The sequence below is a fragment of the Struthio camelus genome, chromosome 10 (genome assembly GCF_040807025.1).
Source record: "Struthio camelus isolate bStrCam1 chromosome 10, bStrCam1.hap1, whole genome shotgun sequence".
In the NCBI taxonomy this organism is placed as follows: domain Eukaryota; kingdom Metazoa; phylum Chordata; class Aves; order Struthioniformes; family Struthionidae; genus Struthio; species Struthio camelus.
The window spans coordinates 22,312,310-22,338,868 of NC_090951.1; the positions used below are offsets into that span (position 1 = coordinate 22,312,310).

Genomic DNA, 26,559 nt, shown 5'->3' on the forward strand with positions numbered 1-26,559 from the left:
CGGCACGCCACGGTGAGCAACACGGGGAGGGGGCAGCGCTCCCCGTGCCCCAGAGCAAAAGCGACAGGGCAAGGCGAGGAGCAGAGCGGTGCAGGGACCAGCGAGCTGCGGCGGTCAGCTGGAGCACGGCCCTCTTGGCACGCCCGCAGCGCCCCGAGCCGAGCCGTCTGGCCGAGCTGCCTGTGGCAAGCGTCTCTCTCTCTAGCCTGCTCGGAGCCGTCCCAAGCCAGCAGGACGCTGCGTCCCCCGCGCAGCCTGGCGCGGGCCCTTACCGTTGTAGGAGAGGCGAGGTTTGCTCAGACACATGATAAAGTGCATTTCCATCTCGTCAGAAGCCACGGATTTGGAGCAAATGGGGCACTTGAAACCTGGAGGGAGAGCAGAGAGAAGAGCCATGAGCGAGGGCGGGAGGAGAGCCCGGCTCCAGCTCGTCCGCGTCCGGGGAGGCGCCGAGCCAAGCGGCGGGCGGGCGGCCTGCGCCCTGGCCGCCGGCGGGAGGCCGCAGCGGGCAGCCCCCTCACCTGCCGCCTGCATGCTGACGCGCGCGACGCCACGCAGCACCCGCCGGCGGCCGGGCGCATGCTCATCCCGGGCGCGCGGGGGCCGGCCGCCCGCCGCGGCCCGCCGGCCGTGCCCGCGCCCAGCTCGCAGAGGGCACGGGGAGCGTGCCAAGGCAGCGCGCACGTGGCCATCAGCTGTCGCTGAGCCTTAAAGGGCGAGCAGCAGCCACGGCCGCAGCACGCAGGGGCAGCGAGCCCGTCTGGGAGCCCGGCGTTTGGGGGGGGGGGGCACGTCCCCCCTGCCGAGGGTACAGCAGCCGCCTCCGCAGCGGTCACCAGCGCTGCCCCATGCCGCCACACCGGGAGGTGGTCGCAGCCGTCCCGCGGCGGGTCGCTGCTGCCCTGCGCCGAGCCCTCTCCCGAAGGCGGCACCCGCCGCCGCCGCCGGCGCCCCGGGCCCAGCCTGACCGTCCGCCCGGGCTCGGGGCCCTGCCGCTGCTCCGCGCTCGCCCCCCGCTTCGCCCCCCCGCTCTCCCAGCCTGATCCCATCGCCCTCGGCCCCGCTCGCTAATCTCACCCCAGCTCTTTGTCTCATTTCTCTGCTCGCAACCGAGAGCAATTAAGAGCCAGCTGGGAGCTGCGTTTTGCCCTTTGCTTCATCCCAACGCTTTTTTTTTTTTTTTCCCCCCACCCCGTTCCTGGCGGCAGTTTTACACTTGCAGCTCGCAGGCGAGGCATGGCACCCGCGCGGCGGGGCCAGCGCGTCCGCACGCGACACCCCGGCGCTCAGTGCGGCCCTTTGCCCCCGGCTAAGCCCGGCCCGTCACCGGCAAAGCAGCTGAGCTGCGATGGCCTTGCGCAGAGATCGCTGCTGGGGACCCTGCGAAGGGCCCCTGCGGCCAGGGCAGCGCTGCCGGGGCCCCGGCGTCACGCGTAGCCCAGAAAGGCCCTGACCCGCCTCCCGCGGGCCGCCCGTGGCCCCTGCCCGCGGCACGCTCGCCTCCCCGGCCCCGTCCGCGGCGGCGCAGCCAGCGCCTGTGCCCCCGCCGTTAAGGACCCGACTTCTCAAAGCAGATCAGGTTTGACTGCAGTGCTGCTTTAAGAGCTTTCTTCATAGCTACGCAAAGCCTGGCCAGGAAAGACGAGCAAAGGAACGTATACAAATTATCGGAGGATGAATCGCATTTCTGTTTGCCGCCCGACGGCCGTGGGGAGGGCGCTTCGCCGTCCTCGAAGGGAGAAAGGACTCGCGGCTCTAACTGGAGCCGGTTCAGACCTTTGCTGCGCAAAGAGCCAGGATGACCCCTGCGCCCGCTCTCGTTAGCCACAGCGATAAATATAGATTACTTTGCAGTGCCCCGAATGAGGAAGCCTAGGACGGAGACGCCGACCCCCCGGAGGGTGGCTCTCTCCCAGGATTGCCCAGCAATGGTTTCGGTTACGGATGGTTTTGCATTGGGAAGAAGAGGGGGAAATCAGTGCTAAAGAGACCTGCAAAAACAGGGAGCCTCTCGAGTCTGGCAACCGGTGGCAGATAACCCCCAGGCCGGGGGGAGCAGCGGCCCCTCTGCATCCAGCCAGGGCGACAGGCTGGGCTGCAGCTTGATCCGGCACACGGCCACGAAAAGCCCCCCCCCGACCCAACTCGGGGCGGGGGGCACCGTCGCTTCCCCGCTTTTCACGCCGGCCGCCCGCGTCCCCGCCTGCCCGGGGCCCCCCGCCGCGAGTCCTGCCCCGCATCGGCGCGCCGCGGCCGAGCCCCAGCCCAAAGGGCAGAGGCGGGAGCTCGGTCCCAAGCCTCGTGGACGGCAAGGGTCAAACTGTCTTATCTCCAGCCTAAATTTACTCCTGACCGATTTATACCTGTCTCTTCTTGTGTCAGCAGCACCCATTAGCTTAAATAGCTTTTTTTTGCCGCCCAAGTGTTTACCCTGGTGGTATATTTATAGAGGGAGCTCAGGTCGCCGCCAAGCCTGCCTTTTGCAGGCCTGAACTAGCCGCCGCTTGCGAGACACGCTCCCCGGCCCCTCGCAGCCCGTCCCCGGCTGAACCGCTCCCGCACGAACGCAGCGGCCCAGGCGCCGGGCCCCGCGGCGCTGGCCCGGGGAAGTGGCAGGGACCAATTTCCGACAGCGGAGTCCCTAGCCCGAGCCTGCGCGGGCTGGAAAGGGCCCAGCGAGGGTCTCCGAGACCCTCCCCGCTCACCTCGCTGCCGAGCGAGCATCTTATCAAACCTGGAAGCTTCTTGCTTTCCCGTGGGCTCAGGCTGGGAAAGGATTTTTAAGGTCGGCAGCTTGCTGCCAAGCCAGAGCGCGCTTCGGGCTAGCGCTCGCGCGCCGATGCCGCGCGCCGTGCCGAGCGCCCGAGCGAGCCCCCACACGGGACGTGTTCAGCGAGCGCCCTAACGCAGGCCGCCAGCCGTCGGCGCTCGCCGAGCGCCTGGCAAAGCCCCGGCCGGGCGCTAGGGCTGAGCCCGGCAAACGGCCCTTTAAGACCTCATTTTCTCCGGAGCTGGCGGTTGGGAAACAGCCCTTTGTAGCCCCGGTCCCCCCCTTTTTCTGTGCCGATGTACTATTTTGAACAGCTGCCCCAGATCTGCCGGCTCCGGCAGCACCTGCAGGGATCGTGCGAGACGGGCAGCCGGGAGCGGGCTCCGGCGGGGGGGACTGCCGACCGCATCCCTGCCTCCGGTGCGGCCTCGCACCTTCGGGGCGAACCCGACACGCGCAGGAGTCAAGGAAGGAGCACGGCTCTTTGCAGGCACCCGGCGAGCAGCTCCCCAGCGACGGGGGACGCTCGCCTTGGGCAGCCCGTCCGTTTTGCTCGTCAATGAGCAGGTCGGAGCCGAGCAGCGGCAGCGGAGGCGGGCGGGCGGCTGCGAAGTAGCTCCCTTGCAGGAGCATCTCGCACGCAGAAGTCGGAGGCCAGGACGTGCCACGGGGAGGGGTTTCGCCCACCCCTTCTCCCCGGGGTGAACGAGGGGCCGTTGTCCCTCTCTCAGCTCATCCCTCCTCGGGGCTCCGGCCCCAGCCCCAGCGGCAGAACCGATCCGTCGGGGGGGTCTCGGAGACCCTCGCTAACCCCTTGACCACCTCGGCGACTCCCCCGGGGTGCCAGAGCCCTGCGCGGGGCGGGCGTGGGGCGACGCAGGGCCCCGTCCCCCCGCCGCTGGCTCTCAGCGTCGGCCCGTCCGCGGCTCGCGGCGGGCTGCCCTTTCCCCGCGGCACCGCAGGGAAGAGACGTTTCGGGAAGGGGAGGCTGGATAAACAGAGCTCATCTCCCGCCGGGGCTAAAAGGAGCAAGTGAGCCCGGTTCGAACCCAGGACGCAGCCCAGCGGGTTTATTTTGGAGATTTACTGCTGCAGGTCACGTTGCAGGAGGCACCGCATGGACGCAACGGAGCGAGCACGGACGCGCGCACCCTGTACGAGCCCCCAGACCCAGGCGGGCAGCTCCTCCGAACTTATGCCCGTTCGCCATAGGAGACAGGCTGGGAGAGCGCAAAGATAACAGGGTCGCAGGGCCCCGGGATGGGGGGACGAACACCTCCCCGCCAGCACGGCAGGCTGCAGCCGCGGCGCGCGGCAGAGAGCGCCCGTGACCGTCCCCCCAGCCTCTTCGGTGCCTGCCCCCGTTCAGCTCTTTTATCGCACCCAGCTGGCTCAGGCGTCGCCCAAACGGAGGGTGCCACGTTCAGACCTCAGCAGGCCGAGCCACTGCTTTGCACGCGGCGCGAGAAGACGGCCAACCCTGCCGAAGAGGGACCGGCGGCTTGCGTGACGCACCGACCCGCCGGGGCTTTGCCGCACGCATCTGCACTCTGCTGCCCGTGAGAAGCTCTGCGCGTGGTCACAACCCTGCTTTACAGCCCCGGAAGAAACGCACGCCGAGGTCGGTTAGGAGCTCGGTATGGATGCTACGGTAGAAAAAAAACACCCAAACGTTTGACATCCCACATACCCGGAAAACAATGCAGTACAGGAAGCAACGGCACCGCCGTAAATAGGTCCAACCGCTCCCGAGGTCTGCTCGATACCCGTGAAAGGCAGCGCGCAGCAGCAGCGTGCTCCAGCCGGCGACACGGGCTGCCGGACGGCTCGCGGGGCTGAGCCAAGCACAGCCTTTCCTGGCTCTGCGGTTTTGCGAGACGGGGGGGGGCAAAAAAAAAAAAAAAAAAATCTCAGGAAAACGCAGTCGGGCAAATTCCCGCGCCTGAGCCGGAGCGAGGGACGGAGCAGCCGCGCGCGGAAAGCCTTCCAGCGGCAGGGGCCCGCTCCGCGCCCCGGCTCGCCGCGCAAACGCTTGGCATCGCAAAAGCAACCGTTTGCGTCGCCCTCGACGCCAGAGAGGGGACCAGGAGCGGGGCTCGGCGCGATGAGGAGCGCAGCCTGCGTTTCCGGACGCAGGGCCGCGAGGGTCGGCGCGCGGCCCCCTGCGGCGAGGCTGCCGAGCGCAGCGCGGGGCAGAGCAGAGTTAAGCCGCCCTGGGGCTGGCTGGCTGCCAGCCGCCGTCCAACAGGATGTCTGTCCAAAACCCAGAGGTCACTGCTTCCTGAGTGACACGGCGGCTGTGACAAACGCCGCCCCGTGGGGGCCCCGGGGAGCTGGCCCTGCTGCAGCCACCCAGCCAGCGGGTGCGCGGCCTCGCTGGGCTGCCGCCGGCCCCAGGCACCCGCAAGCACCCATTCCCCGAGCTGCCAACAGCCGGGTTGCACGCACCGTTTGGTGGCACCTGAGGCACTTGGGGTGGGAGAAGTGGTCGGGGGCTTTCTATAGCACTGGGAGATACTGGGAGGGACTGGGAGGCAGAGCTATGGCAAAGGGAGGGCTAGAGCATCCCCATGCTTGGTGTCTCTGGGGAAATCACAGGTGGTGGGACAATGGCCTGGAGCTGGTGGCCCAATTAGCAGGATGCCACCACTCTACACCATGCTGGGAGTCTAGCAGCGAGTAGGCATCACGCACATGGAGGGGGTCTGGGAATGCCTGGGGCCTCCGGCACGGCAAGACAGGGAGGCCGGGACTGCTGAGGATGAGGCAGAGCTGATGCTCTTGAGGGTTTTCCCCATGAAGGGATCGGGCTACCTAGACAACACCTCCCCACCGCTTCGTGACAGCCCGGCAAGGGGGCTCGGACCGGCCAAAGAGCGCAGTGGGACTTCCGACCCCGCTCACCTGGCCCCACGTGCCGGCAAACGTGCTCCGGATGCAGAGCGACCTGCAAAGCTGCACGCGCTATTTGTACAGCTACATCCTGCCCGAGGCGAGAGGAAACGGGAGCTGGAGGCACCCCGCGCCCTCGCCTCCCGAGCGCAGGAAAGGGAAGGCAGACGAGGGGTCGGGCTCCTTTGCCCCATCAGCGGGTGACCTTTCAGGGAAGGCGGTGGAAGGCAAACCCCAGCCGGTCAAGCCCCTGGTTCGCAGGGACGACGACCCCCAGGGAGGAAAGGGTGCATCTGCCCGGGGAGTCTCATGCGAACGGGCACCCTGCTTGCGGAGCCAAACAGCCCCGACCACCAGCGCCGAGGCGAGAGCAGCCCGCGGGATCCTGTCTGCAGCTGAGTGGCAGCAGAAAAAGGACTTTGGCCCCGGGGACGCCGAGCCGTGGCCAGCAGGACAGCCGCCACCTGCGTTTCTCTGCCTGACAACAGCACAAGCTGAGCCTGGCACGTCGGAGCGTCCGTCTCCGTTTCAGGCAGCGAGACAGGCGTTGGGGCTGGGTCTCGGAGCCGGTCCGACAGATGAAAGCAGGCGCCCCTCGGGACCGTGGTATTTTCCACGTTCTCCGAAATCCCAGTTAATTTATCCTGCCTAAGCCGCCAGCCCGAGCGACACAGGAGATTACATTTTGACAGCTGCTCATGGAAAATTCAGCTCCCTCCCTCCCCCTGGAGCCTTTTCCGCCCTCCTCCCGCACACCTAAAAAAAGAGAGAGGAAGGACCCAGCTATTTCTGCTCGCCGGGGCCCCGTAGGCTGGTGCGTGGGCTCCGCGGATGCCCGTCACCCTCCTGCCCCCGGGGCCTGCCCCCCCCCGGCACAAGCTGGCACGGCTTCCCCGCGCGGAGGCAGATGTGCAGGCAGATGCCCGCGCGCGGCCGGCGCCGGCCTGGGATGTACGCGCTGCCAGCGCTCCTCCCGCTCGCCCTGCAAGCCGGGCGCCCCAAAGGGGAAGGTGGGCACCGGCGGGGAATACGGTGCCATCCCGCCAGCTGGCTCCCACAAGGCAGAGAGCCCCCAGGGCACAAGCTTGCAAGAGGGGACGCTGCCAGGCAGGAGGGACACTGGTCACCAACAAGACATTGATAGCTGGGGACAGATAAGGAAAGGGTTTGCTGGGGGAAGAGGCAGTGGGGCTGCTCGCAGGGCACCAGCTCCCTCCTGCCCCATTCGCCAGCAGCGGGGAGAAGGAGGAGACAGGGAAGAGGTGGAAGAGGGCATTTGGAGGCAGAGAAGACATGCCAGAGGGGAACAGGAGGAGACCACGTGCCCGAGTGGCCACCCTGCTCACAGCTCTCCGGGCCATTTCCCCTCTGGAGCAGAGAGATCTGGACACAGGCAGCAGGTTTCTCCATGATCTCCCCCTCCAAGCCTCTCTGTCTCCTAGCAAAGTGCCCCGAGTAACCCATAGGGCCACTTCCAAACAGCCTCGGGGCTGGCGGGGACCTGCTGCTCTCGGGTCCTCCTGGGCCCCACCAACACAAACTTCACAGGCGGTCTGTGGCACTCCCAGCTCCAGCCTCCCTCCACCGCCAAATCTCTCCTGGAGCTGCTTTTTCCCACGTGCCGGCTCCTGAAGGACAGATGACCTGTGAACACGCTGGTGGCACGCAGGATTTGAGGACAAGGTACGCCGCAGGAGACTTTGAGAAAGCCAAGGGCTTTCCAGGGCTGCAGACATACATTGGCAGGTGATATCATCTCTCCAATGGCTTGGTCTAGAAACCGTGAGCAAGCAGTACTTACGCTCTCTGAGGGCTAGTGCACTCTGAGTATTTTTAGGAAGGTTAGATGGTTAATTTTAGAGAGCCACATGAAGCAGAGCTGGGAACCTCTGAAGCCTCCACCAGGTCCTAACAGAGCTGAAAAAGCCCAACAGTTAACCCTTGTGGTGCCAAAAGTATCATAGCTCAGGCCGGGGTTGGGGGGGGGGTTAGGGTAGTGGGAAGCTAAAGAAACATTTCCAGCAAACACGGCCTTAAAAACACAGCCAAGGTTATACTTGATTTGAAATGGTTACTAAAGCGGGGATAGGAAACGCCTGCCTCCTCCAGCCTGCCCTCTGCCTTTCTCCACTGGTAGTCCATACCCAGTGAGTCCACCCCACAAAGCTGTACCCCAGCCATGCCCACACAGTGCTTATTAAGGACACTGGCAAGCCCCAAAATGCAGGGCCCCCCCACAGCGACTCAAAGTTTTCCTCGGATGCAGGGAGAAGTGCAGCAGACGGAGCAGTTGTGCTGCCACGGTCGCCCAGAGCCCTCGAGAAGGAGCAGACCTGACGTGGCGCGGCCCTGCACATCTCCAGGCGCTGCCATTGAGTTTGTGCTGACGCCCAGGAAAAGCAACACTTTTGCCCAGGAACACGGCTCACCGTGCCCCTCGTCCTGGGGCATGGGCTGGCCGGCCTCCCACTGATGCAGCCTTCTCCCCACGCTTTTCTCTAGGCTGGGCCACATCCACCTTGCCCAGCCAGGCCTGCTCCTTCTGGCCACCGAGCTTTGGGCCAATGAGGAATGTCTGAAATAAAGAGCTATTTTGGTGCAGGTTATTCTGCAATGGCCATTTCCATCAGTGCTTCAAGGAACTGGCACACATCTTCCCTGGGAAGAGCCACTGCCTGCAACAGGGACACACATGAACTTCTACATCGGTGACATATCATGCAGAAAACACATGACCCGTACAGTCTACTCGGTCCTTGCAACACAAAGGTAGGGATTTCCACGTGGCAGTAAAGCCAGGTCCCCAGGGCGCTGTGTTTCTACAGGTGATGCCTGCAGCAACCCCCATGGCTCAAAGAAGCTACCAAGCACTGTGATGGGGGTCAACTGCCCTCTGGCTGGCCTTCTCCTTCCCAAAGCCCTCGGTGGATGCCTCGCCTGGGTGCCACACGCTGAAAGACCAGAGCAAAACCCCCAAGCCTGCATGACAAAGTGACACAGATGCCATCCGCTTCTTTCCCAGGCAGACATCTGGAAGAGAGCAAACAGGAAGGACGTGACAGCCCATCACCTAGATAAAACAGACAGCGCGGCAAGACAAGAAGCACCAGGCAGCCCTGACAAGAGGATCAGAGGCGAACAGCGAGGAGTCAGCACGCCTGCCACGAGCGCTCGGCAGCACAGGTTATCTCTGGAGATGCAATCTGGGGCACATCCGTGAACGGAGCATCACCTTCACCTCTTGCCCTAGTTGCTGAGCACCAGCCCACACGGCGTCCCGGTTTGCAGCTTCCCCTCCGCCGCGACAGCGCAGCCTGCTCCCTCCGATCCCCAGCGAGGGGTCCCCACCCAGGCTAGCCTTGGCCAGGTCTTGTCGCTTGGGTTCGTTCCTAGCAATGCCAGGCTAGGCCTTGGGAATGGAAAATGCTGTGCCCGACCTTTTGAGAAAGGCTCCCTCTTAGGGGACAAGAGAGATGCCATCCACGAAAGCCGTAACACCATTCCCAACAGCAGAGAAAGGCACATACAGTATTTGCACACACTCTCCAAACCCTCTGTTAGTTAGATGTGCATCCAGATGGCCTATAAATGTAATCAGAGGCAATTTTATTAATAATTCCTTCCTTTATTTCTGAAATCACATCAGATTCCTCCGGAGAAGATGAGGCAGGGAGCTTCCCTGAGAGCACAGCGCAAAGCATCGTGATTATAACCCCTCTGCCAATGCTTTTGCTGTGCAAGGAGGCTGCTCCTTTCTCAGGCGAACGCAGCAGAAGAGCACACAGGATGCGCAGCGGCAAGAGAAAGCCTTCACGCCCACAGGCTGAGGCAGCACCCTCCAGCTGCAGCCCCGTAACCTGGGTACCGAGTCCCTGAAGTAACCTGGCGCAGAGCGCGAGGAGGGGGGTAAAGGGACCTCACAGGGGGATGAAGAAAAGGCTTCCCAACAGTAATATCTTTGGTGGTACCATCCGACACTTTGCCCTTGAAGCTTCACCTTGTGCAGGAGGCTGCGCAGCCACGCAACGATCCCAGGCTGCGCAGGGGCCTCTTTGGTCAACAAGGCCACAAAGTTTCCAGCCTTGCCCGCTGTGCCCAGGCTCTCCATAGATCACTTACAGGTTGAGACTAGGTCACTTCAGGATCATTTACAGCACTGGCAGGAGAAGGGGCATTGCCCAGGCATCAGGAGACCCTGGATCTATTTCTAGCAGATGGTCTAAATGCAGGGAACAGCATCTTCACCGCTGAGCTGCACCCTGAGCTACAAGAGGAAAATGCTCAAGTCAGAGCTTGTGGGGTATGACCAGCTCCGAAAGGAGGAGGAAAGCAGGAATCCCTGAGAAACCTGGCCAGGAGAAGGATGCATGAAACCACTCATTAACCATTTGCAGCCCACAAGCAGATTTGCTCCGTGATGCAAGGTCCAAGCGAACAGATACAACACAGGCTGGACACAGCCAACGCACAGCCTGGAGCCTCTCTCACTTTGGCTCAGCCTGCTGGTGCCTCCTGCCCCAGCCTGCTTGGAAGTGCGGGAGATGTAGGAGTGAACCAGCAAACAGAGCAGGAACTAGGAAGGGCTAGCTCACTGCAGAGGGGCCGGGCATACCCCAGCCCGCTCAGTGCTGGGCTGAAGCTTAGGTTAAAGTGTCATTAGGCACACAGGAGTTCAGCCCCCAGCTCCCAAACCGTTGACGACAGACTTGAACCTCGGTGAACCGTGAGCACCATACAAGACAGCTGTATGCAACAGGCATGAATTTGCCGTTTGACTTGCAGAGGTTTCCAGGTTCAGTCTCCTGACGCATCGCAGGGAACAAGTGAAAGAGCTCTCCAGCGTGGACTGTGGTGCCAGGGAAATCTTCCAACATGGATGCTCAGGAAGAGCATCCCCAGAAGCAGTCTCTGCCCTCTCCAGAATCCACAGGGAGAAGACATCCCAGCAAAGCTGCTGAAATGAGGATCAGATTCTGCTCTGTGCTCTTCTGCAAGGGTATTTCTCATTCGCGAAGGAGCGGCAGCTCTCGCAGCCTTTCGGTACTCGTTGTTCCTTGGAGCCTCTGGGAGTCTGTGCACGGCTGCAGGCGGTTGTGCGACGCAGATGTGTGTACTTACCAATCCCATGAAGTACAGAATAACATTTACAGAAGGGATTACTGACTGCCCAAGATCCCACCTACCGCAGCGAATGAAGCTAGGAGCCTTGCGAGCCTTGCTCAGCAGGCGCTGGCTAAACACACTCTGAAACAAGGCTGGCCAAAATACCCTCGCCCCAAGAGCAGTGCCTGGCAGCCACGTCACTCTCCCTGTGCCCCGTCACCCCATAGGACATGGCAGCAGAGGGACATCCTTTGAGCTCCTCCTCAAGACAGTTTAGGGTAAGCCTCAGGCTTTCAGACGTCTGTTGGAGGTCTGGTAACCTCGGCCAACCAACCCATGTCTTCAGAGAGCATCCTGGGCTCCCATCCATGGGCCTTCCCTCCAGCAGCTCCTTGGCTTCATGGTAGCCCTGCCCATTTACACCAGGTGAGGATCTTTCCTTACCCCTCAAGAGCACAAGTGCAACCCAGCACAGACCAGACAGGCTCTGCTACATCCTAGCTCCATCCCTGGCTCCCAGAGTCCCTGGGGCCTGGCAGGGGTCAGACAGCCTAAGTTCTTGCATATAGAAAATGAAGCACTACACGGGAATGGGAAGTAGTACTGGTGCTGGGACACATGCAGAGGTTTAACTCCACTTTTGCTTTTGCATAGTGGAAGTAGATATAGAAAAAGGAGATGACAAACATGATCAAAACAGAGACACGCTCCAACAGTGACAGGAGCTTGACAGGATCCTGCTGCAGCCCAAGGAGGGAAGTGATCACGGAGGAGTCATCCTCCTTGCTAGCTGAGGGAAGGAAATCGGCAGAGCCAAGATACTTAGACCCAACCTCTCCCACTTGGCTAGAAAATAAATTCCCTATTAGTTTAAGGTGGTCTCATTGTTTCAGAGCAATGGTCCCAGGACAGCACGTGACAAGGCACATGAGCAGAGCACGTCTCCATCAAGACATTTCCAGCACTACAGCAAAACCGCTTTGGCATCGCAGGGATCTGGTAGCTGAGGACCTCCACTGGGATCCTCTTCCTAGAGCATCACTCAACATCAAAGTGACATTCCACCGACCCCTGGACATCTGGCTGGGTCACTGAGTACTTAACATTCAGCTGCAGCTTCAGAGGAGGTGCAGGCACAGCACCTCCTCTGCACCTGGAGGAACAGCCACCAAATGTCCCGCCTAGAGAGGACATCCACCTCAGTCCTAGCTGCCACCCAGCCATCCTCTCAGAAACACTGAGCCTCCTCCCTACCAGCCCCTCATCACATCACCAGGGGGTTCATGACACTTGTTCATCCAGCTACACTCTTGTTAATTCATGCATGGCGTCACAAATATCCACCCAACGCTATCCTCCACCAGTGGCCTTCCATTGAGCCAGCCCAGCGTGCCTTTCCCGGAGGGTGAACGGCATCTCCCCACCAGCTGTCTCTTCCTCTTGTACAATGCATCCTGCATGGCCTCCGTGCCTGCCAGGGACCTTCCCACGCCACTAATCATCCCCTGCTTCATTCTGGACCGGCTCCTTCTCCCACTCTATCAATCACTGTTAAATCAGCTTCTGCGGGGACCTGTTTTCTTATCATGCTGGCTTGACTTGCTGTGCACAGTATTCCCCAAGAGCACAGCTTAGTACTCGCGGGGTAAACTAGCCACCTCATGCAAAGCAGCCCTCATGCAAAGCAGCTCAGAGAACAGAGAGCGGCGTGTGCTAACGGCGAGGTCGGGCAAAGAGCGCAAATCAGGGAGGGAGGGCAAAGAAGGAAGGACTTTCACTACAATAACTTTTGCAGTGACTCGGGTTTCTCCCGGAAGAGCCTCCACCGCAGAGTTTGTTTTCACATCACTCAAAACACTGATACATTACCTGGCCCCAAAGACTAACAGAAATAAATGCTGCCTGGACGAGCTGGGCGGCGCAGCACAGAGCGTTGGCAGCACCCAGGCTTCCCCGGCTGCACGCGCTGCTTCGGCCCAGGGCTGGAGGGCAGCAAATCCCGAGCAAGGCTGAAACTCTGCGGCACACGCCTGCCTTGCTGGGGGAGCAGTGGGCCACTGCCTGCTCATGCAACGCGTGGGAGGTGAGCACAACCCAGCACGCCTGCTTCGGTTTTCGTGAGCGGCAAGGTTCAGCCAGCAAAGCGCAGCACTAAGGAACGAGCGCATGGGAAACCATGCTGGTTCACACCGTTCCTCCACGCTGCAGAGCACCTTTGGTCTCCGTCTCTGCCTAACAGGCAAAAGCCCGAGCTGTTTCAAGATGAAGCTAAAGAAGCTCTCGATCCAGCTGTGCCAAAGCCAGGAACTACAGGAAAAAGCTAAGGCCCTGAGTGCAAGTCAGCAGCTAAGCAGGAAGTGTCTTCATGCCAGTCATGCCCAAGAGCTGAACACAGCCTTTGGGGACCAACAGGCTGAGGTTCAAGCCTGCCCGTGGCCGCGGGGCACTAGACAGCAAGGGAGGAGACCTCAGATCTAACCCTGGCCCCGCCATGGCCTGAGTCACTTCTGCTCCACACACCTGCTCGCTCCCATGTGAGCCGAATTTGTGAGCCGAGCTGGGCTCTCAGCAGCTGCGTCCGCGCCTCCCATACCATCGCCTTGGCCCATTTGCACCCCTGCGGAGCCCGGCGCTGGAGCGAAGCAGAGCAGCCAGCGACGCTGCACCACAGCAGGGCCCGCAATCCTGCCGCACGGAGAGCGGAGCAGCTCCGCGGGGCCAGGGCAACTGGCCGTGCAGGGAGGTGAACGCCGGAGGAGCCTGTTGCTCCAGGGCTCTTCTTGGTCTGCAGAAAGAGCCTGCAAAGCCCTAGGACTGAGCATACTTGCTGGCTGGCCAATGCCAGAGTTAAGAACAAGCATTCCTGGAACAAACGGCCAGAAATGGAGGAACTGGTTAAAAGCAAAGCTGGGCTCTGCTGCTTTGGGCATGTCATTGCTAACTGGAGGGGGATGCACAGTACAGACACATTTCTGCACGATTGCTGGAGTTGGGGGAGGCCAGGAAGCAGCTTGCAGCTGCACCAAGGCCCTATCCTCCAAAATGCTGAGCTCCCTCTGCCAGTAAAAGCTTTGTATTAATTGCTTGGAAGCCAGAGCACTCCGTGCCACGCAGGATCCGGCCTAAGCCCACTTCCCCTTGTGCAAGGAAATGGTATCAGCTGCAAGGTGCAGATGCAGGAGCCGGAGCCTGCTCAGAAACTGCTCCTTCGGCCAGAGCCCAGCACAGCCCAGCTTTCTGCAGGACATGGCGGCGCCAGGGACGCTCGCAAACGCTACGCTGGCGCTTGGCTATTGTGCTGTTGACAGCGGCAGCAAAAGGGTTCACGCGAGCGGCGACACGTAGGCAGGAAAGAGTAAAGCGCTTAAGCAGCCTCATTCACCGGCTCCTGAAAAGGGCCATATAAGTGTCCTTCCTTCCAATTCAAGGTTGCAGGGAGGTGGGGAAAGCGTAAAGAACAGGTCCACAGCAGAAGCAAAACATCCCACTTTCCTGAGCCCGGAAGGGAGGCAGGGCCGCGTGGCTGCCCGCCGGGGGGCCGTCAGTCGGACGGTCCCGGGTGACGAGCCAGGTAGAGCGCTCACTGCCTGCGCCGGTCCCTTTGCCCGTGCTCTGCTTTCGCTGTTGAGACAAAACCGAACTGTTCCTATCGCTGTGTGAGCTGCGTCTCCCAGGAGGAGGCTCTGGCAGCGAAGGCTGGGCAAGTCCCGCAGGGACGCAGCCGAGAGGCGGGACGTCCACGGCTTCCAGCCCCGGCTGCGCGTGAAGCAGCGCTCAGAGAGAAACCCAACGGCGCAGGCAAAGGTGAAAGGGACGGTTCTGCTCCGTCCTCATCCCACCCCAGGGTTTCCTCGCACCAGAATGAGTCAGTTCAGCTGGCTGAGCCAGCAGAGAGCGAACGTGGTTGTAACATCAAGCAGTACCCCAAGGGACGTGCTGCAGACTACAAAGCTGGACGAGGCCCATTCTGCCCTAACGCTCGAGGCATCAGGTTGTAGAGATGCCTCTGCCCGCTCCCACCCACCCTAACCCAGCTGTGTGTAAGAGATGCCGCAGCAAAAAGAGAAAAAGGAGTTGGTGCTTCGGGTATAACATGGACAAGTCACAAGGGCTGCATCTATCCACCGCCAGCAGGTTATGTTAAGGGTTTCCTTGTGCTCGCTCCTCAGTCCCTTACGGAGGGGATGGGGAGGGAAGAAGCAGCATGTCCCATGCACACACCTCAGTTTGGGGCAGAATCTGTGCTGCCTGACAGCTCCCAGCATTTCTCCCTCCAGCATATGCCCAGCACCATCGCCAGCCCTCCTCCTCCTAGGGCAAGGTGGCCTTGCAACCTGGCTGCAGGATGAATGGGGAGACTCCTCCAGTTGGTCCCTGCAGAGCAGGGACGGGAGAGCAAAGGGAGGACAAGAGAAGGGCCACGGACAACACCTGCAAGCAGGATGCAGGATTTGGAGCAGAGCGGATGGGTGGCATCACGTCACAGAAGCCCAGGACCAGGTTGCTGCAATTTAGGATGCAAAGATTTTTTTAGCCAGCTGGTTTCTTATGGGGGTGGCGTGGGAGGAAGAGAAGAAGCAGAACAGATTGCAGTACTGGAGCTGAGGAAAGCCGGAGAGTTGGGAAGGGGCAGGAGATGTAAGAGGAAAGAGAGAGAGCCCCTCAGGGACATTCGCTCTAGAGCATTCAAAGACATCAAGCCTCGGTACTCTGATACACCAGAGCCCCATAAGACACCTGCAGCACTGCACAAGGACACCAAGAAGCAGGAGAGCTATAATAGTCGCATGAAGCATGCGGTCCAGAGCCTTCATCCTTGCACGCATATCCTCAGGGAAGATGTGCAAATGGCCTCTCCACCCTTAGCACCCCTCCCCATGCCTGCACTTGAGTGTTGCCCCTTTTATGGCTGCAATTGCAATTTTTGGCCAAAATCACTGACAGGAGCGACCCAGTAGCTACAGGTGCAGCAAGCTGGGCTCAGCTTTCAGTGCTGGGGCCTCCCCGCTGGGAGCACGCAGCTCTCGCTCCCCCTTCCTCCATGTCTCCAGCCAAGAGCCTCTCTGGGATATGTTGCAAGATCAGTTCCCCCAGCTGGAATGAATGAGAAAAGCAAGCCTGGGGTCACCCTGCCTTTTAGTTAGTCCTATTTTATTGTAGAAACACTCCTCTGGCCCCTGAGAACAAACTTGATAAGGAATAGCATGTAGCCAAATGCTAATTTTAGCATCCCAGAGAACAGCAAGGTTAAGCAGAGGGTCCTTGCTGACAGCACAGCAAAAGCATTAACACCTTAGATGCCCACAGCTGGGCAGCAGGGCTTGAATGTACTGAATTACAAATTCATCTAGGGCGCAAGCTAATCACAAAACTGGCCTGAGGACATTTCACAGAGGACACGGCCCAGAAGAGCTGCAGGGCTACCCTAGCGCTATCTCCCTGCCTCAAGGGATGTCAGTGGCTGGACTCACTGGGCGAGCACTTTTAGGGGGCATCTTTTTAGAGGGGCATCTTTTAGGGCAGCCAAGGTAAGTCCAGCATCCCCTAACACCGGCTGGCTGCACATCTCTGCTTCTCTGGCACAGCAGCAAGGTACCAACCTCTGGGCTCCCAAGCAACCTGCAGGCATGCCTGGCAATTTCTAGAGTCTGTGTACCCACTTTTTTTTTTTTCAGGCACCAGGTATCTCAGCTGTTCCCAAGTCATCCTCCAGCCTCAAGGGCACAGACTTTATATATTTGCTGGTACCTCCAGAATATTTTATGAAGGGAAAGGTCTGACTGCAAGCCCTGCTGAGGACAGCAATCTTTGGTCTGTGCTCATTTGCGAGACTCCTGGAGCCACAGGAAGGGCCTTTGGGTCCCAACAGAGAAGGGCAGCACCGGCTCCGGGCTTGGCCAAGGCAGGAAGAGTGCACGGGATTCTCCGGAAGCCCAGAAGGATGTGATGACTTGGAAAGCAGAACAGAAAGGGAGAGAGCTGGACTTTTCCACTTGGCACGGAGCTGCAACTGGAAGAGAGCAGTAAGATGACATCAGATGGGGAACTGCGGCGTGAGTCACTTTTCTGACTAACCCATCCTTTCAAGAGGAACCCACGGAGTTCCTGTCTGCAAGGTTAAGTCACTGTGGAGCTCCCACGGAAACTCCTACTTTTGGAAAGTCTTAAGTGCAAAACCTGTAAGATCACGTTTCTTTTGGCCTGACTTGAGCCCCAGGGCACGACTCCCAAACCCAATCAGATTCAGTCCTGCAAGGCCCAGCGGCAACTTCCTGGCTACCTCCCTCTTGACCCTTGGTTTCTTTCAAAGCAAAAACGTGCCAAGGAAGGGAGACTTGGTGCTGCAGGGACATGGAGGCACTTCTGCCTCCTGCTCTGCCCTGGGATTCCCAGCTCCCTCAGGCCTTGGCACGTCCCTCCCAGAAAGCTGCTGGGAGATCTGCTGCTGATGGCTCTGGGAGCGGGCTCAGATCACTTCAGGATGAAGGGACGTTTTACCAGAGATGCACAACAGCAGTGACTGTGGCAGAGGGAGCAGGGCCAGGGCTACCGACCTTGCTGGCTGGGCTCCAGCAGTGCCTGAGCACAGGCAGCTCTCCCCAAGGAGCACGCAGGAAAGCTCATGTCAGCGGAGGGGAGACTTGGGCGCCTCCAAAGCCACGGCAGTGGGAGCTGCTGCAGACAAAACCAGCCTGAGGAGCAGCCAACATCTACCCGCGTCCCCCAGGGAACATCTACTGCTCTGACGGGACAGCCCAGGGCAACTGTGACCCGAGAGGTCCTGTTCCAGGTGACAGGAACGCACCAGCTCGAGCATCCCGGCTTCCCTTTGCTGAATGGTTGCAGCCTGTCGCACCCCTGGGGCCCTCAGCCCACATATCCTCTCTTGCTGGGAAGTGATCCCATCTGGCTGCTTGGGAGACACTTGGCAAGCTGCCTCCCTCCACAGGCCCCGTGCATCCCACAGCAACACCGCACAAATGGCTTGCTCGAGGGTCTCCCCGTGGCACTTCATGCCTGCGCCATGGGATGCTCCGCGCAGGTGGCAAGAGTTACTGTGGCAACTCATTTTCATAACTGTGAGCTGCTCCAACCTCCCGGAGAGCGTGGGAAGGACGGAGGTGTGCTGCTCTGGCCGCCAAAGCACTGCTTTTTCAGGGGAGAACACAGAGAAATAGGATTTTTTAATGTGGTAGGCAAGAAACAGAGCACCAAGGTAATGACAACAGGTGCATGGAGAGCCATCTCCACTTGCAGTTGCTCCCAACGGCAGCGCAAGGCTGCGAAATGCTTAGACCAGTCGACATGGGATGTCTCTGCAGTAAGAAAGATACCTTTCGAAAAAAAGTCTACGAGGGCATACACTGCAGAGCATGTCCTCAACCTCACCTGTGCCCAACCCCTTGCGCTGCAGGAAGGGAAGCACGGCAGAGAGAGCAGGCCTTTCCTCCCCGCTCCCTTGCGCAGTGGGACAGCAGCCACCCCGCAGGGCTGCCAGCTGCTCCCCTGGAGGCAGACAGCCCTCTGCAGCAGTCCCCGGCAAGCAGCAAAGAGTCTCTCTGCTGAGGAGCACCCGGTGAATCCCCGCAGGCCAGCAGGAAAGGAAATCACGCAGGGCACAGCCCTTCATGATGCTCACACACCTCTGACTTTCCCCATTGCCCCGCACTGTGCTGGGAGGGGAGGGATGCTCGATACCACTGTGCTGCCACCCCAAGCGTCACCCCCCCCTTCCCAGGGAGCGGGCGGCAGCTTCCCCCATCCAGCTGGATGCTCCTCAGGATGTGGGCTGGCGGTTTCAGAGATATCCTTGGACCACACCGTGCGACTCTCTCTCACCTCGGAGCAGCCCTGCCTTCTCAGCACAAGTGAGGCCTCCGGAGGTGGCTCCGGCAGACAGAGCTCGCTTGCAGACGCGCAGAGAGCCGAAGCCTCCGAAACACAAAGCACAGCATCTCTCTCGGAGGCAGGTTCAGCAGAACAATCCCTCCGCCTACGCCAGCTCCTGCCAACATGATGGCAGGGAGATATTGCCTCAAATAACCGGCAGCAGCTGGACCACTGCGCAGCCAACGCCAGGCTTGCTCGTGGGGTACAGTTACCGTTAGCGTTCACGCGGCGCTCCCAGCCACTAAACTCGACACGCATCAGTCACCGGCAAAGCAGTGTCCTTCTCTGCAATGGAAATGACTTCTCTCCTTGCATAAGGCACGGCAAACGCCCCCGCCCACAGCACCTGCCAGCTCCCCCCAGAAATAGATGCTGGCACCAGGAGCTGCTGCTAGCACAAAGCCCAGAGCTTCCTGCAGGAGACAGGCTCTGCGAGTGAGAGTCAGAGCGGTTTTTACCTGCCTCCAAACCAGAGGCCGTTCTCCAAAGGCAGGCACGCTACGCCGGCTGCGTGCTGCCCATGGCTCATCTCATCTCTTCTGTCCGCTTTGTTTCCCCGAAAGCGGAGGCAGGGGGTCAGGAAGGGTTGTACACCGTGCCGCTCGCAGGAACAACCAGGCCCGGCTCTCTCGCTCTCCGCCCCTGCCTTCAGCTCTGCTTCAGAACGTGCCATCCTCTAACCCGGGAAGAGGCTAAGCCATCTATCGTCCAGCGTTCGCTGGGAGCGGGAGGGAGCTACCGGGGCTGCAGGGCAGCAGAAATCCCAGCCCTGGGATTTCCACTCCTCTCCGTTGGCCTGGGGAAAGGAAAAGCAGCAAGGGCACACTCAGAGAAGCACCGCAGAGACAATCCAGCCAGGACACAGCCCAAACTGAGCCCAGATTAAGCTGAGCCTTCTCCCACACAGTCTGAGACTGAGCAGTTGGACCTGCAATTCCAAATAAAATCTGCCTACTGCTAGCAGGGCTGACTCGCTGGTCTGCCTTCTTGCCAAAGCCAGGCTCGGGCTCAGAGAAGACCTCTCACACAACTGCAGAGCACTCCAGTGCACGCAGCCCAGGGCAAAAAAGCCTGCAGCTTACCCCCGTCTCCAGAGCTGGGCAAGGCCTTGGGAAGCAGACGGACTCCCCCCTTGACACTCTCATCCACGTTACCCAGAGTGGAAGAGGAGTGGGTAGGCTGAAGTGGCGTGATGAGAGCCCACCCTCCAGGACCGGCCGCAGGATGCTGCCCGCACTGTGCCTGTCTACGGGGAACAAAGAGAAGTCAAAGGCAAGTACTAAAACAGGCAGAAGCATAAGATCTGGGCAAACCGTTAACAGTGGCAAACATCAAGGGCCATCAAAGCAACGTTGCAGTAAATAAGGGGTGGACAAGGGCTTCACACAGTGACCACCCTGCTGCCCATGGCACGCGTTGTGTGCGTGCTGCAGCCCTGGTTGGCCCAGAAAGGCAACTAAGAGATGCCAGCAGAGGCCCCTACAGAAACTCCACTGCTGTTTTCTTCCTCTTGTGTTGCAGACAGCTGGCCTCTAAAAATACCCAGCCATTGTCCACGCCGTCCTTCCTGCTCGGGCCAGATTACATCTCCGAGCTGCTTTCAGATAAATTCTTCATCTGTGCCTGCGTGCCTCCCCCTCCAGGACCTGCCCTAGCTTCATTCCTACGCTCGGTAGATGACGGTCTCTCAGGAACCGGGGCCATAACCCGACACAGCCTCAAAGAGCAAGAAGCCAATGGGAATTTCAGCCCTTGGAAAGTTCTGCTAGCATTGCTAAAGCTAATAATAGGGTAAAGGTTTCCATTGCATCTTTCTGATCTACAAAGCACCGTGAGAGCACCGCGCAAAGCGCATGGTCTAGTTTATCCGGCGGCTATCGGAGCAGTGTGATGAAAGGCCCACAGCTGCAGGGCGAGGGTGCGTGACAGTGGAGATCCGGGAATTTCCCGAGGCAATTCAGCAGGTGCCCTTCCAAGAGACACGACACCACAGCTATCCCAGGAACCCAGACCCGTCGCCGACGCGCCGGCCAGCACAGCTCGGCTTTGCGGGTCCCTGGGGCCGTGCCACGCTGAGAAGTCAAGAGCGGGGAAGTGGGGGAAGAAACGTCAGCCCCGCTTTGGAGGCAAATGCGGCAGGAGAACATGATGGAGCGCCACATGGCAAGCCACCATCCCTGCCACCAAACTATATCACGTAGCCAAACGCCAGCCACTCAGGGACACATCTGCTCGAGCGCTGCCGGACACACGCAGTGCTCCTCAGCACTGTTATCTTGCTGGTACAGAGAGAGGGGAAGGGCAGCAACTTTGAAAGCACCAAATGCCTGACACCCCTGTGATGACAGGAGCTCTAGCAAGCTCTAACCGCCTCTTGATTTTGTTCCCAGCCCCCAGGCATTAGCAAGCCTGTCAAGTCCACCCTTTCCCTGCCGCTGCCTCGGCGTCCCCTCCAGATCAGGCTGCTCCACAGAGAACGGCCCTGAGCCCCAACCGTCCCCGCAGTGGGGTGCCACACGTCTCCAAGCCGCACGGAGGGCCAGCGGCACGTCGCCCAGCCCCTGCAGCGCCCCGGCACGGGGCCGTCTCCCCGGTGGGGAGCACCCAGGGCTCGACCGCAGCTCTGCGGGACCAACACCCAGCCCAGCGGCCCGGAGAGCAGCCGCAAGGACCCTCCACCTGCCTGCAGCCGCCTGAGCTCTCCCCGCTGCCCTTCCCAAACCCAGCCCAAGGCCAGGCCTCCAAAGCGCTGGGCGCTGCTTTACTCGCTGCCAGCACCACCTTATCAGGCTGGCACACGTCAGGAGCGGAAAGCTAAATCGCATCAAGAGAAAAGCAGCCCCCGCCGCGGCCTCTCCGGGAGCCTCCGCGGGCGCTGCCCTCCCCTGCACGCAGCTCGGCAGCACCGGAAACCCGCCGGCAGCCCGGCTCTGCCCACGGGAAGCGCAGTGCAACGGCATGAGAAGAGGCCCCAGGCAAGCGGCGGCTTCCTGCAGCTGCACCTCCTGCCGCACAGCGCCCGGCCCGGCCGCGCTCCCCCCAGGGCAAAGGCTTGCCACTGGAAAACACGGAGCAAAAGCACTCAGCGCAGAACGGCTTCTGCAAGGGGACCGCTCCCCTCTCTGGAGGGGAAACAGCTGGCACCGGGAGAGGGACCCGGCCCGGGAGCGGCAGAGCGGGAGCCTGCCCGCATCCAAAGGATGCCCGGTGGGGACCGCTTGCAAGCGAGCCCCTTCGGGTCTCTCACCTGGGTGGAAGAGCGCATCGCAAGGCAGACGACGCTGCCCTCCTCACACGCTACTTCTCCTGGAGAAGAACCCGCTCCATGCCCAGCACGGGCACACCATCGCCAAGCGCCGCGCAGACCGGGGCCGGGGGAAGCCCCGCGGCACGACGCGCGGCAGCTCGGCCGCCGCTCCAGCCCCTTCACCTCCCCCTGCCACAGCTTCCCTCCCCGGCGTCGAGCTAAGCGACCACCCAGCAACGCAGGGGACCGCGGACACGGCACCACGGCCGCGCTCTAACCGCTCGCCTGCTATCAAAAGTGAAAGGATGGCTCTGCCTCTGCGCAAAGGGTCTTGTTTTACCCCGATGCAAAGAAAAATTGAGAGTAGGTGCATAAAACACTCCGCATTAGGGACTGCTGTGGACAGGCTCTTTTACCCCGTCACTCTAACCCTTCTTTCACGCAGTTTTCAGTAGGCAAGTTAAATTCAGCCGCTCGTGCAAATTACTCGCGAGTCCTCATGATCCAAGATTTCGATTTTCAAGAGAAATAAGAGGAAGCCGGCTCACATTCATTCAAATCCACATATTAGGCACATCTTGGGCTTCGACGTAGTAGCAGTCGGCGACGAGATGTGCCTTGTGGTCACCCACTGAACTGCCGGGGTGCCAAGAAATTGCTTCTCGCAGAGGGAATTCATTAAAACAAAGAGCTCTTTGCTGCCTGTCTGATTTGTCACAGAGGAGATTACATTGGAGGAAAAAAAAGCTATTTTTTTCCAAAGTGGATTTTTCTCCCTCCCTGCGACTTCCCTGCATTTCTCTTGAAATTAATTTTCGGCATTTAACAGCTTTTTCCCATGATTCTCAGGGGCTTCTCTGGCTGGGTGCCAGCTCTGGTATCATGCCTCCACCAAAGACATCTGCGTTTGATTGATTCTCAGGCCAGCGAACAAGTGAGAGGAACCCTAATAGCACATTAATAAATAAGAGAAGCCTTTACGGTTATTCCAGTCCTCGGAACAAACTCATCTTAGCAAAACAAAACAGCATGGGATAAACGTACGTCACGGGCCGGGAAGACAATCCTAGCTAGGAAGTGGGTCAGCCCAGAGAGCACGAGAGCATCGTCTGCAGCATCTCTGGAGTATACGTGTGTGGAAGAGGGAGAGCAAACACAGCTCTCCTGCTCTGATTCATGCACAGGTTTCAAGAGGAGCGAGCCAAGCCAAACCAGTTAGCGCGCACATCAATTAGCACCTTTTTCCTCAGCAAAGCAGCCAAGAGATTTCACAGGGCGCTAGAGCGGCAAGGCAGCGCAGCAGAAGCCTGCGCTAGCGCTCGCTGCAGAGCCTGAAGATAACCACTGCTGCTGGCTTCTCATGCACAATGCCACACGTTGACACACTTAAACTTCTGGTATATATTAAAGCGATGTTTGAATCTCCCATTTTCTACCCCTCAGTGCTTCTTTCTTCCGAGGCAGCTGTTGCCTCTTCTCCCGGCCCTGCCACTGGACCAGGGTCCACGCTCTCCTGCGGCCAGCTAGGAGAAAGCAAAAGCAGATGGGGCAACCTGTCTGGATGGCACCAAAACCAGAGAGAAGGCAGCATCCAGGAGTCCAAAAGCTGGATATTGTTAGTGTGGGGCATCACCAGGACCTTTCCTGCACTGCATCCCAAACAGCCTGGAAAAGCTGCAGGTGCCTGACCTGGCTAACAGGTAGTCATCAGCGCCAAGCCAACTAAAGGACTGAGCACAGTCTCCTTTGGAAACTTCTGCTAGCAAGAACAGATTCACAATGGCAAGTTTCTTTAGACCTTGGAGTGTCCTTCCCCTACTGTAGCCTCTCTAGAGGGAGGTGGGTAAACAGGTACTATGTCTGGATGTTGAAAAGTTGGAGCCAGGAAAGTCCATCAGCTGAGTGAGCACGGGCTCCCTGCCCACCGCCTGGCAAGCTAGAATTAAGTCTTCCCTTTTTGGTTTAGAGGCTGCAAAGACAGGACAAGCTCATGAGTGAGGATCATTAAACAGCAAAGAGAAAAGGCTCAGGACTTGAACTTTACAGAGCACAGTAAGGATATACTGCAGACATGCCTCTTCCCCAGCTGGGCAGAGAAGGCCTGCCTGGACTTCCCGACCCAGATGTTGTTACGTACACCTTCAGCTTGTCTTCTAACACGTGATCTTTATTTGTAGTGGATCCTTTACTCCAGAGTTGGATCAAACAGTGCTTCAGGCTTGTTTCACTATCTAACCCCTAGGTGTAGCACTGCCTGCAGAAGGACCCAACCCCTCACCCTGCCTGTTGTCTCTGCTCTGGATGTTTGTCTTCCCCACAAGCACACAGCCCAAGGCTGAACCCTCCTGCTGAGGTCCAGGAGACGCCGAGAACTCAGCAGCTCACTTGGCAAATGAGACCTCAAGATCTTCCCTGGCAAGACTTTGCTGCTTCCAGCATCCCAGACAACAGCTTATTTTGTCAAGTGCACAGAAAGCTTGTGATATTCCTGATGGCATTTCAAAGAAAGATGAGCTAGGCATCTCCTTGGGCTAGCTGACAGACAGGGAGATATGGATTTACTGGAGCTTCAAACACCCAAGGGCTTTGGGTGATGAGGGGGCTTTCCAGATAAACTTAAGCTACTTACAGTCTCTGCAAACACCCTGAGATCCTGTGATGAGGATGGATAACAAGACCAGTACTAAGAGAACCACAGAAAGCTGAAAACATACTGGTAGACCACACGCATCCTCCTTCTGTGTTCTTCCCGTTAGCCTGGGCTTTCCTGAGAAGATCTAGGCGTCACAGGGTCGAGTGCTAAAAGCAAACTCCAAAGTTGCAAAAGCTATTTTGTCATCTTCCACCAGCATAAAACACAAAGCAGATCTCAGAAAGTCTGGGCAACCACGGAAATCCAAGAGCAATTCCAGGTGGACCGCAGCAGTTATTTTGTCTTTTATTTGGCTGGCGGACACACCTAGGAAAGTCCCCCGTCAGGAAACTGGAACTACCTAATAACAAAGGGAGGTACCGTCCCCTAGGAGAGAGGGACTCGATCCAACACAAAGGTCAGAACCCTCTAGCTCACCCTCGCTGTTTGAAAGAGGCATTTAGGCTTCACTAGTCATAAAAGCAGCATCCCTCCTCGTCCAGCTCTGGAAGAGCTAAAGGGCTGTTGAGGACCTAACACTGCTCCTGCCTTTCTCTGTGCCTTGGAAGCTGTGATAGAGCAGAGAGTGATTCAGCAGCAGTCTCTCCTCACAGCACTGTCACGAGGGGACTGAACACACAGGAAGTCATTTCAATCAAGCGGGGCAGCCCTGCTCGCCACGAGGATGTGCAGGGACTGAAGCAAGCCCTCGGCTCATGTGACACCTCTTGGCACATAATAACGCGAGTCAGGCCTCCGTGGTAGCAAGCCATTGCAGAAGGAGAGATGTTGTTATACGTGGCCCCTCCTCAGCAGCCAGGAATATTGATGGAAGACACCAATGCTTGCACAAGAGACATGCTTGTTTTCTTTCACACAATCAGATACGGCAACAGTGCCAGTGTGCCGGGGGATTGGTATTTCTCTCCCATGACTAGCCTGTACTTCTGAGACAGTCTCAATGCAGGAGGTTAAGGGAAGACATCAGGATCTGTTCCTGGGGAACTGCCCCCTAAAATTGATACTGCAGCCCATGCTGGCCCTGGGGACCACTTCCCCACCTCCCTCAGCACAGGCTTCATAGAACGACCCTCCTCTCTCCTTCCCCGCACATACCTGGCTCTACTGCAAGCCTTCCATCATCGTGGGGAGGGGAAGGAGTGACACCAGTCAAGGAGAAGAGAGCTCAGTTCCTCCCCCAGCCCAGTCCTCTTGGTCCCTACTCATGGAGCAGCTGAGCCGTGAAGTAGCTCTATCCCAGCCCTGGGGAGTGTGTGGGAGGGGAGGCGCTGGCAGGGACGGCCAGAGAGACGCACAAAGCCAGCATCGCAGATAAAGAAGGTGGTGAGGCGCCAATCTTATCTGGGTGCTCCTATTACCACGGATGCTTCGCTGCAATGATAGCACCACATCACCAGCGTTAAGCCAGGGCTCCTTATTGCCCCACTGAGGTCCCCGCAGAGCCTGGGTTGCGATTTGAGGCTCCTGGTTCTTCCCCCTAACTCACATACTCCCAGAAGACCAAGACCAAGCATATAGCCTTCCCTGCACGCTGAGATCGGCACCATTCGGGTTTCAAAGCCCCTATTCCTTTCCTCCAGTGCACAGGCAAGAGGAAAGAGGCAGGCAGAGCAAGGATCCGCTCCCTAGGCCTGTTAGCCACAGAGCTTGAGAGGCTCCTCTCCTCAGCACAGCAACTCAGGTGGATCCTCAGCGGGGCCCAAGACCCCCAGCAACTGCAGGGACACATCCTCCCAATATAGCTCAGTGTGTCAGCAGGTCTCCTTATCCCCACTCTCAAGTCATTCTTCTGAGCAAGCAGGGAAAGTCACGCACACCAATGTCAAAGCTCCTCTTCATTTACCGAGGCGCTGCTGCTTCAGCACTTTCCAGTGGCTAATGGAGTGGTTCAGCTCTGCAAGAGGAGCAGGACGATGGGGGAGGCAGAAAGGAAGAAGTGAATACCTCATAACTGCCCTGCTGTAGCTTAACCATCTGCAATGGAAGATTAGCAGGAATTTTAGT

At 59.1% G+C, this 26,559-nt stretch overlaps 1 protein-coding gene across 2 annotated transcripts in view; it reads right to left on the minus strand.

The window, feature by feature from the left end:
- Positions 1-26,559, minus strand: part of ZNRF1 (zinc and ring finger 1) — a 32,768-nt gene that overhangs the window by 3,161 nt on the left and 3,048 nt on the right. The window contains exon 2 of one of the 2 annotated variants that reach the window (XM_068956415.1): positions 273-368. In XM_068956415.1, coding sequence (XP_068812516.1) covers positions 273-368 — 96 coding nt within the window. Of the gene's footprint in view, positions 1-272; positions 369-6,424; positions 16,776-26,559 lie in introns of those variants that run through there. The other variant, XM_068956416.1, reaches the window with a different exon arrangement.